The sequence below is a fragment of the Ctenopharyngodon idella genome, chromosome 10, assembly GCF_019924925.1.
Source record: "Ctenopharyngodon idella isolate HZGC_01 chromosome 10, HZGC01, whole genome shotgun sequence".
Taxonomy (NCBI): Eukaryota; Metazoa; Chordata; class Actinopteri; order Cypriniformes; family Xenocyprididae; genus Ctenopharyngodon; species Ctenopharyngodon idella.
The window spans coordinates 14,418,305-14,430,475 of record NC_067229.1 but is presented as its reverse complement, the minus strand read 5'-3'; the positions used below and the strand labels follow the sequence as shown (position 1 = coordinate 14,430,475).

The 12,171-nt window shown below is 34.5% G+C and overlaps 1 protein-coding gene across 4 annotated transcripts in view; it reads right to left on the bottom strand.

Moving 5' to 3' along the window:
* The window catches only part of lrp1ba (low density lipoprotein receptor-related protein 1Ba), a 275,419-nt gene that overhangs the window by 109,921 nt on the left and 153,327 nt on the right, over nt 1-12,171 (bottom strand). For all 4 annotated transcript variants that reach the window (XM_051907800.1, XM_051907801.1, XM_051907802.1 and 1 more), the window contains 2 exons: nt 12,018-12,142; nt 11,112-11,483 (listed from right to left, as the gene is read on the bottom strand). In XM_051907800.1, coding sequence (XP_051763760.1) covers nt 11,112-11,483; nt 12,018-12,142 — 497 coding nt within the window. The remainder of the gene's footprint in view (nt 1-11,111; nt 11,484-12,017; nt 12,143-12,171) is intronic.

Here is a 12,171-nt window from a genome sequence, read left to right as displayed (position 1 = left end):
AATATTTCACATATTTCAGGATGCAGTTCCTTATCCTCATAACCCCCCTACAGCCTGACAGTTAAAGTGATTGGCACGAATAGGAATACACAGGCTCTGCTAGATTACTTGCAGTGAACACAACAAGGACTTAATAAGCGTAAAGGAGGACGCCAACTGCGCTGATGAAGGACAATATGACACTGGGCATTTCAGAACCTGCACAATAAATTGCTTTAGAACATTTGCCATTGACTGTAGGAAAGAAAATTTGCAAGTATGGTCACTATCGTAAAATATTTGTTTCTCCAAGACAGCAATGAGGTAAAATAAAGAGCAAAATGACACTTAAATCTCCTGCTTTTCTGAGAAAAAGCCCCCTCTAAAATCAAATGCGTCTCATCTAGAGCTCCACAAGAGATCTCAACAAGCTCTGTTACAAAACTGTTTGCAGGTTTGCTAATGTCTGCAATCCGTCATGCTGGGTAAACAGTCTCAAACACTTCAAGTCAATGTAAATTGCCTTTACAACCATTTCAGTTCTGTATACTGCACATAAACAGAATATTCAATGGGTGCTGTTTGATTAGCAAGAATTGGCTGGAATGGTATACATATATATCTATATCTATCTATATATATATATATATCTATATCTATATATATATATATATATATATATATATATATATATACACACACACACACACACACACACACATATATATATATATATATATATATATATATACGGGCTTATATTATATTAATATATTAATTTTTAATCTAATTAATTACATGATGTGGCAATTAATTAATCTAAATAATAGCAAAATAATCGCACATCAAATTTGGCTGAGAAATTCAAAAAGTCATTATTGTGTAAAGCATCAAATAAACATTACAAAAAGTAAATTCAGAGGGAAATATTTTATTTTATTCGATATAGAATTTATTACACCAACTTTTGATGAATGAATTTAAATTTTTTGGGTGAACTATATCTTTTTATTTTTTATTAATATGGAAATATGATATTTTTAAATGAAATTATACTCTAAATAAGAAACTAAAACTGCCAGTAGGTGGCGGTAAATGTCTAATTCATTCCATTCGTTTAAACAGCTGATTAATTCAGGAGTGAAGTATTGTGTCTAAAATAACACAATATTAACTTCTTAAAATTTAGATTTCTCTGATCTACATATATGCATTTTAAGACGTTTGAAGGCCAAAAAATTGGACAATAATAGCTTTAAAATCTCTCCTTGTCATCTCTATCATCACTTTCTTTTTTCCTCTCAGTCTCCTTATCTTTGTCTCTTCCCTCCTGAAGCTGAGCTTTGACTGATAGTCTTTTCATTTTCATCTCTATCAATGTAGAATGTAAACATAGGGTCAGCTGATATTTATATTTTATGAATCATTTTCTTAGAGAAGTTAATTTACTGAAGGCTACCAGGAAAGCTAGGTTTAAGCTAAGTTTATTAAATTAATTCACAATATGTGCATTTATTATTAATCATATATCTAATATATGATGAAAACAGCTTCGTTATTGTTTCTTGACCCCTCACATTATGCCACTACTAATTATTACATGAATCATGTAAATTATAACTCCTATTCAAAATGGCAAAATCAGAGTGAAGTTTATTAGTTTGCATCCCTGATTATTTTTGTCGGTTGTTTAACATTTCAAGCATAAAACAGTTATCAAGAAATGGATAGTTTAGCTACTTACATCTTACCTCACACTTTATGACCGCTAACTGAAGCACCGCGCTGAAATTCACGCCCAGCAGATTTCGTAAACATAAAGCCTGTCTAGTTTGATTTGACTGCTCATCTCAAATAATTTTGACAGACCGCTGACAGCTCAGATGAGAAGGTTGGTTATCTTGGTGCTGTGCAATATCCTTGCTAAATTATGCCTATATATATATATATATATATATATATATATATATATTAAAGGCCCATTATGGTTTAGTATTCTCCTCAGTATATATTTAAATAATTAAAGGGGTCATGAGTTGTTTTATTGTTTTATAATGTTTCCTGGGGTGCGGGTGCACTTATAATGTTAGTATGCTTTTTACATCAAAAATTGTTATAATTTAGAAAAAAAAAAGACATTTTTCCTACTCTGATTTTAGCCCTTTGATTTGAATGCTCTTGTTTTAAGGGACGTGTCTGCTGTGAGACTTCAGTGTAAATGCCCACTGCTGTGATAGTATTACTGAAGTATTACTCTCTCAAAAACTTTCAGCACATTTTTACTATTACAGCTCTCGAGTTTAACTAATCGTGAAAAGTGTTGCATTACATTTAGATCTATGGTATTATATTTAGATCGTGGCATGAAAGATTGCAGTGATGAACATTGTATCCGATCACAGACAAGCAGCGATCTCATCATTGCAACTCAATTTATACACACTAACGAACACTGGTGTCAAAAGTATTCACATTCATTACTCAGGTAGAGGTATAGATACTAGGGTTTAAAAAGACTTCTGTAGAAGTTGAAGTATCAACTCAAGCTGCAAAAGTACTGGTTTCAAAACTACTTAAAGTATAAAAGTAAAAGTAATGTAAGGAAAAAAATGCCATTAAGGACAAAAGCTTAGGCCGCACCACAGGGGCCTATTGTGCACTACCCCACCTCCTCAAAAAAACATTTTTCTAAAGGCCATAATGACTATAATGTTATATTAAAATGTTAATGTTGATAAATTTGGGATGCACTAGGCTACCTGTTTCTACCAACCTCCTCGCTGGTGCTTGGTTGGGACATTTTGCTCGAGTTCTCTTCTCGAGTCTTTGCCACGGACATCTTCGTATTTGGCTACATACGTCTGCTATATCCAGTGTTGGGGGTAACGAGTTACAAAGTTAGTATAGCCTACTTATCATAACGTTGTCAATCGCAAACTCTAATTTATTCAAACGTCTCTCTACCGAACTACCTACTGTAGCTTAATTTGTGGAGGACGAAGAGAAAGCACCCGTTTGATAAAACAGACAGTAGTGGAGAAATATTAACTTTTATGAAATAATCTTTTTTGATTAACGACCCCAACACTGGCTATGTCCTCCTTGCTGGGGTGTGACGTGATTTGTGTCATGTGCAGGTGCGATGGATCGCATACAAACCAATAGCATGTCGGAATGGTATATGTTTATACTTCTCATCCAACCACAATCAAATTCACTCTATCCGGATGGCGTGATTTTTCTGGATAGTTTTTTTTTTTGAACGATGACAAGCCGGAATGAAAACAAGCCAAAATGAAATAGGAGTAACGAGGCTATTTTTAAAATGTAAGGAGTAGAAAGTACAGATAATTGCGTGAAAATGTGAGGAGTAGAAGTAAAAAGTCGGCCGAAAAATAATTACTCCAGTAAAGTATAGATACCCCAAATTTCTACTTAAGTAAGGTAACAAAGTATTTGTACTTCGTTACTTGACACCTCTGCTAACGAATGCTTTCATCGTAACTAACAGTGCAATGAGATTTGTTGAATAAAATGGAAGTTTTGACGCGAGTCCAGAACTCAGTCTGATAAACTCGTGTTTGATTGACAGCTCCAGCGATTACAAAGAAAGCGTTCTTTGATCACTTTCTTTATATCACCTAATCACCATTTAAATAATAGATTATTTTCATCCTACTGAGAGAAACAATGTGAAGTTGACCATTTAGTCACTGGTTTGATTTACTGACACATAGACAAAAAACATCTGACTGTAGGCTACATGGATCATTACATATCAGATCAGGCATTAGAATTAACACAGTTGCTTACATGTTGTTGCATTACTGTCAAGTCCATATCGTAAAAGTCTGTTTTCAAAGCCTGTGCTGAAATGCGATTCATTTACCAAAGAATCCACAATGAAATCCTGAATACAAATAAATAAAGCTCAACTGAGACATTCATATTGTTGAAAATAAATAACCATATTCCTAGCATTAGGATCCTTTGAAAGGTAATGTTATTTTTGTCCTGTATCGCTCTTCTCCTCATCTCAATAACACACCAGTGGGTGGGGCTAATGTTTCAATGATGAAATAGGCCTTGATTTCTTCTGCGGAGGTGGCGTTTCACTTATAGGCATATTCCAGGATCAGTCGTTCGTAGGGCCTGGTGTCAATGAAAGCTTTTATTGGACTAACAAGGAAGTTTTCAGTTCTGAAACTTACGGGATATTCTTATAGTACGATGACCTCTTATATATAAAAAGCTCAAGGAAAAGTTAATTTCTCAATTCATGTAAAGTAATATAAATTTGTGATTGGTCAACTAATGGCTTACACACACACACACACATATATATATATATATATATACATATATGCACATACACATACATACATATATATACACACACACATACACACACATACATACATACATATACACACTTCGGGCTCTAACGAGAGTTACGTAACACCGCTGTTGCCTTGGAAACGTCTCCTGTATATATTATGTGCATCAAGCCATCAGGCCCTGTCTGTGATCCATCACCTTCCTCTGGCTAACAATGACAGATTTCCCCCTGTGGAGACACAGCATTGGCATCGCTGTCTCTCAGTCTTTCTCTAAAGGCCTGAAGGCTGATCATGTGGTATTGAACCCCTCTGGCACTGTTCACTCTAGCTGTCTCTCTAACATCTCTCTCTCCAAGCCAATACTCTCTCAGTAACACTCCTTCACCTCTGACCCGCAAATTGATTTTCCTCAGACATGAATAAAAAGCCTTGAAGGACTCGACATCTTATGCGCTTGTGGAGTCTTGACTAAGTAAAACCTTTAATTCTTTCTAATATTCTCTCACAGATTCAGGTTGAATTACAATGCCCATTCTCCAGGGTTCCCGCGGATCCTTAAAAAGTCTTAAATTAGATTTTTAAAATTTAAGGCTATAAAAAGTCTTAAAAAGTCTTATTTTTACTTATGAGAGGTCTTAAATTTTAGATGACAATTTGACTTAGACATATCTAAATCATTTACCAAATTAAAACTATCTAATTAGCGTACATATTATTTTAATTTTATTTTTCTTTGTGGATATGCTTGTTCACGTGACAATTCACGGGCCTCGCGGCATTTACGACAGTGTATAACGTAGACTAAGGTCTCCTGCACATGAAAGGAAGAGAAAGCAGAAGAAAATGGGTAAATGTCAGTCCAGTAACAGTTGTAAGTTCATTCTTTATTTGCGTAGGGGTGTGTGATAAGTATGATGTCTATGATGAAGTTTTAACGATCATGTGCGAGCTGACATTGAGTTTGTCACTCACGCTTTCATTGCATGATGTATGCAGTTATATCCCCTCAAAATTAAAGAGACATGGGCATTTTTGCCCTGATGAGTTTTCGTCGCATAATTATATCTTATGATATGATGTAGTTATACAATATCACATGAGCAAGAATGCCATTTTCCTCAAATCAGAACGATTGCAAATGTGATGTTTATTTTATACAACAGTTAAATAAACAATAAGTTAACATTGTGAGTTACATTTTAAACACAATATTGTCAATATTGTTTTTTTTTCTTTTCTTCATTTCGCCAAATGTCAAAATGAAGAACAGCAAAACAGTCTCCGTGCAACAGACAGACAATAAAGACGGTCACTTGCTTGGTTTCTGAATGAATCAGTCGTTTGAACAAATCGGTTGAATGAATGACTCACTCATTAAGACAGTGACTTGCTGCCCCCTACTGGCAGTTCAGTTTTTTTAAAGTACATTTTAATTAAAAAGTAATAATAATTATATATTTAAATATTGAATTAAATTTATGTAGACAAATTGTAAATGCTGTGTAATGCCACTTCTCATGCCGTTTATGTGTCACCTCTGCATTGCAAAGATGGGTTTTGTTGATAATGATTTCATTTGATTAGTAACAGCCCTATACTGTGCTATTATTCTAATAGAATTTAATTTAAATGTTAGAATTTGACCTAAAAGGTGATGCATACATTTAATAAGTTTAGAAAAATGCCATTATGTAGGTAAAAATGCCCCTGGAAATCAATTTAAGGTGCAAATATTGCTTTTGAAACGACTTTAAAAATAACGAGATAAAAATTTTTGTCAATATTGCACACCCCTAATGTATAGTATTAATTTGTATTTCTTCAGGTCTTAAAAAGTCTTAAATTTGACTTTAAAAATGTGCAGCAACCCTGTTCTCTTAATTCATAAACCAGACATGTCTCTCTTAAATGACTAATACTTTAGTATTTTTTTTATACCTGACATTGATTACTATGGAAACTTGTTTCTGCCACTAAATAAAAAAAATGAAGGTAATTGTGACTTTAAATCTTACAATTCTGGCTTTTTTTCTGGCATGTCCAAGTTTATATATTAAAAATTGCAAGTTATAAACTATGAATTGCGAGAAAGTCAGAAGACTTGTGCACTATATTTCAAGTCTTCTGATGTCATATGATAGTTTTGATTGAAAAATGTAAAATTGAACCCATTATTCACAACATTTGGCAAGAGAGTAATTTTTTAAGTCAGATCTTTTAAATGAATCAGTTGATTTAATTCACAAAATGATTCTGACTGATTAGTTCACAAATCTGATGATCTAGATCTCGAGTTCAAATCATTGACACAATCCATACGCAGCAGTTAACAGCTCACTGGAATACATTATTAAAATCAAAAGTTGTATTTGTTAACATTAATAAATGCAATGTGAAGTAACATGAAGAAACAATGAACGGCAGTATTTTTATTAACTAACACTAACAAAGATTAATAAATACTGTAACAAAGGAATTGCCCATTGTTACTTCATGTTAGTTAATACATTATCTAATGTTAACAAATGAGAACTTTTTTTTTGTAAATAATCATATTTTCAAAATGCATTTATTAAAATTGTTAATCAGCATATTTGTCCAATGTGTAAACAATACATATATTCAGTTAAAATGTATGAACATGATTAAAATACTGCTAGTTGTAGAACAAGCAATATTAATTTAGTTAAAATATATGAGATTGAAACAAACTGCATTTATTGATGATAAATATGTGTGGTTATTATGTATTTAAAACACATTCAGTTTATTATTACTATTACTGCAGTCTGACCTGTTTCTTAGGATTTATGTATGACTGACAAATATGCATCACATTTAGTTTGGTAAAACTTTTATATGGAATTCAGATGCATAAATCTAAATTTAGGCCTAAATATTTTTTGAATGTAGACATAGCGACCACTGAAAATTTTAAATCTTATTTACTTTAAGGTATCAAAAGGTATATAAACATATAAATGTATATACAAAGTGCATCCTTCCTACAAAAAGGTGCGGTTGTCACAAAAAATAAACCTTCTTCTTTGAAGAACAAAGAAACAAAATATATCTGCAAGCAGTGATGATGGGCCCAAGCCCTTGCGCCACTGCCACCCCAGTGGCTTAAGGAAACCTGTGCATGGCGGGCAACATACAATCTTAATTTAATTTAAATCAAACAATTATTTTACATGGTATGAGACACCTCCTTTTTCCCTTTTTTGTTATTACTTTAATCCCTCACCATGGCAACACTGTTCGAAATATCCTATAATTGTTTATATAATCCTATAATTTAGCATCTTCAGTGTCTTTGTTTCATTTTGACCGAGTTTGGTGGCGATTGCATAAATCTCCTACGAGGAGTCCTTGATTACTTGAACTCAGAGCCTGATTATTCAAAACATCCACATTCAAACCAAAGTATCTGTTTTCCTGTTGTTCAGAGCTAAAGACTGTAAAATAGAAAGCTGTCCGGCTTGACAAGACCAATATATGTACTGAATTTGGTGACTGTAGGTAAAACTAACCCCCAACATTAGACAAAAGGTGGCGCTACAGAGCTTCTCCTCCACGCCCATTTCTAAGGCTTACCCATGTCTACTGGCCGACAACTTTGACGTGTGTGTTAAGTTTCATGCAATTTGTTAAGTGAAATCCCTAGGAGGAGTATATCAAATTCCAAAGCATGTGTTTTTCAAACAACCCTAAAAAGCCGACTTTCTGTTGGGCTGGCGTATGACTTAGAGAGTTGTCTGGCCCGATGAGATCTATAACTGTATAAAGTTTGGTTACCGTAGGGGAAAAAGGGTGCTCTACAGAGCCCCTCAAATACAACCATATAAAAGGGTGTGCCACAGAGCCCCCCTGATGGCCGATGATTCCTATATGTGTGCAAAGTTTAAAGAGTTTTTGAGCATGTTAAGGGACCCAAAAATGCCCGGAAGTTTGACAAAAAAAAAAATGACCTAAGGAAAACAATAGGGCCTTCCCTTTCAGGGCTTGAGCCCTAATTACACATCAGAGTCCTGCACGGGTCCTATTTGGTAAACCCGCACCCACCCTGCACCCACAGTACTTGACAGAACACCCGACCCGCTATCCGACAGCAACAATAATTTAATTTCGCACCCGACTCCATATATATACAAATATGAGCCTTTACTGTCATAATATTGGGTATTTCAGCGGATTCACTCTACATTTAAATGCGGTTGTCTCTCCTGAAACTCTGCGGTGTAGGCTATATGTGGCAGTTGGTCCTTCTAGCAGCCTGAAAAATAAAACTTTTATTCAAATTGTAAATAGATTATACACAGAAAGCGAGCAAAGGGCGCTCCCTTTATAATGACTGAAGTTGTCAATCACTTCAGTTGCAGCGTGATCGGCTACAATGCTTAACGCTGCAAATCGTGCATTGTAATTAAAAAACCTTTGACGGTCTTCAAACTAAAGAGCCTGAACAAAAATAACCACAGACCGTTTGAAAGCAGCTGTACATCAGTGTGTACCACATTGAGTTGAAATAGTCTTGGCTATTGGACCCGCAGTCATTTACTGCAACTGCATGGAAACAAGCAACTAAGTCATTCTTTAACATTTCTTTTTTGTGATCCACAGAAGAAAGCAAGTCACACAAGAAGAACAACATGAGGATGAGTAAATAATGACACATTTTTCATTTGTGAGTAAAGTATAGCTATAAAACTTCAAACATTTCTAGAACAAAAGTAGTGCAATTTAAGTGTAAAAAAACCCTGAGGCTCTGTTGTAAACACAGGAAGAGGGAAGCATGGTGCTCGTACGACAGTTTTGACAGTTGTATAAATGAAAAGCGAGAAAGATTAGGTGTGATTCCTCTGTCTGCGAAAGTTCACGCTGACTGAGGGTGAGCTGTTATCAATAAATGATTTGAATGTTGTTAACAGCACTGGTGGAAACTATAGAGGTCTGAGTAAAAATCAGCCAGTCAAGCAACTGTCTGGTCTTGAAAAGGCTTTGATTTGGAGAAGCAGCAATATGTCAGATTTAAACTGTCCTGTCAACAAAAACTGGTCTTGGGAGCTGTTGGAGCAACACACAGTTACAGATGACAGATGAAATCTACAAAAACATGTCCAGGTCAGATTTTACCCAAAAATCTATATAAATAATAAAAAAAATATATATTCTGCATAAAGAAATTAGCCCACTTTTAGGACCACTGAATTTACATTATTTTCATGAAAATTAAGCAAATTCTTGCCAAATTCCCATTATTATAATGTGCTTTATGTATTCTTGATGATTACATTCTTATATAAGAATATATATGCAAGTTTATTTGAAAAATATATATATATACAGGCAAATAAGTAGCATAAAAGTCTATAATTCTATTCAAAATGACATTCAAAATGTTAATATAATATAATATTACACTGCCAGCAACACAAATATATATCAAATATTTAATATACTACCAAAATATAAAAGCAGCAAAATCCTAAAAGTAATCTAAAATACATTTAAAAAAAAAAAAAAAACATTTTATTTTCACTAAAAATTTTGATTGACAATATTATTTCAGTCTTTACTTCAAAATTTCACAATTAATTCGATGTGTTACTTGCCATTTATTTGTAATTATTTGTGAAATTTATTAGCAATTTCTGAGTGAAAATAGTTTCCTGCCAAAGCAGTAAAAAATATTAACATAATATAATATAATATAATATAATATAATATAATATAATATAATATAATATAATATAATATAATATAATATAATATAATATAATATAATAACAAATTTTAAGCAAAAGCAAAATATAATTTCTTATAAATATCTCTTTTATTATAATTTCTTTTATTTTGGGATAAAACGTCACCAGGACATGTTTCGTGAGATTCACCCTGACAAGTCAGTTCTCCATTTAAACGCAACTTAAAACTCTTAACTAAACTTAAAACTAAACTAAAATCATTACAAATCAGCTAATATAATAAATTATAAAAAAGCCAGTTCAACTAAAAGAACTACCAGCTCTTAAATCAAGAGTACGTAGAGATAAGCTGTTTATCAGCCGAACGCCAACATACATGTCTGCAATATATCAACATAAATCCATGACAAAGCATAAAGCTTAGCGTCTAGGGTCAGGTCTAACAATCCACGGCCTCGTTTGACAAATATCTCAATTCCTCTAAGGCAAGCTATCGTTCAGAACGGCAGCTGTAAACTGACAGCTCTGCAGGTTAATGGCATACTGATTAAATGAGACGTGTGTTAATGTTGACAAGGTTAGGGCCTGATAAATCACATGAGGTATGAATTTCAATGCCGGCTACTGGGCTGCTGCTTTATCAGAGTAATTGGCTGTACCCTGTACGGATAATTTATTTACATTTCACCACAGTTAATTGGCCGTGATGCTTCTACAAATATGAGCTGCATTGCAAATAAAGTAAATGTGTTATGAAAGTACTATGGGCAGTATCAGGCTGGATGTTTAAATAGAAGATATCTGGAAAAATATCCAAAAGTTGATAAACAACCACATTCATTCAACCAATATCCACTTCATTTAAAATACATCAACCTCACATACATGATAAAAACTAAAAAAAAGTCAAGGATGTCTGAAAATCATTCATTCGCACTAGTAACTAGCTTTCTAAACAACAATTACATCAAACATTGTCAGCAGACAAAAAAAATAAAAAAAAACAATTAGTTTCAAGAAGCGCAACTGATTAAGACATATGCGAGTAAATAACGCATCAATGCAATTAGACGCAATTACTTACTCTCAGCAATGACGCGTTGTCCTGTCCAGTCGTCATTGATGACTTGTATATTCCCATAATGAACATCGCTGAAGAAAATCCGATTTGTTCCGTGCGTTTTCTGCCGATGATCAAACGCCAAAGCTATAATGTTCTTAAAATAATTCGGGTTCTCATACGCCCTGATAGGGGAGTTGAGGTTATTCTCGTCCGAGAGATGAATACTCCTCAAGACGGTCCTCTCGGAGTAGAGCAGGTAACCCTCGTACCTGTTGCACCTGAGTCCATCCTGAGCAAGATATCCATGGGCACAAGCACAGGTTTTTTGGTTATTCCCCAAGTAAAAACAAAGTTGCTGGCATCCTCCGTTCGCTCTGCTGCAAGCGTTCGTACCTGGGTAAGTCGGAAAATCAGAGATCAGGCTCCCTATGAAGTGTCTAAATGAATGATATCGCCTAACAATAGCTTCAAACTGCTTCAGCATGCAAACAAAATTCAAAGGTAATTTGAGACATGTTCAAGTAATAGTTCACTTAAAAATTGAAAGAAAGTCGCACAGGTTTAGTACGACATTAGGATTTCATGTTTGGTGAAATGCTATTGATAGAAAGTCTAATTGATCATGTTTGTCAGTCAGCAGGTGTTCATTTATAAGCAGGAGTGTGCAGTTCCACTCGTGGAGGGCCACTTTCCTATTGAGTTTAGCTCTATTCCTCATTAAACACCCCTAAAGCAGCTAATCAAGGTCTTCAGGTTTGCTAGAAAATTCCAGGTAGGTGTGTTGGAAAAGGTTGTAGCTAGGTGGCCTTCCTGGAGCGGGACTGGAATGGACACCCTGCTTTATCTAGGATAAACTTATGAATGTACTTGTGTGCACTGGTGCAATGGTCAAAGAACAGGAAAACTGCCATTAAGTGAAACCTCAACCTTTCTCCCGATCCTGGTTAAAGACCTTCACATCTTTCAGACTGACGCCCAAGCCGCTCCTGATAGTCACCACGTCCACAGCATCTTTCTTGGAAGCTCGGCGGATGGATCCATTGGCGTAGGCTCTACCGTCACAGGGGCACAAGACCAAAAG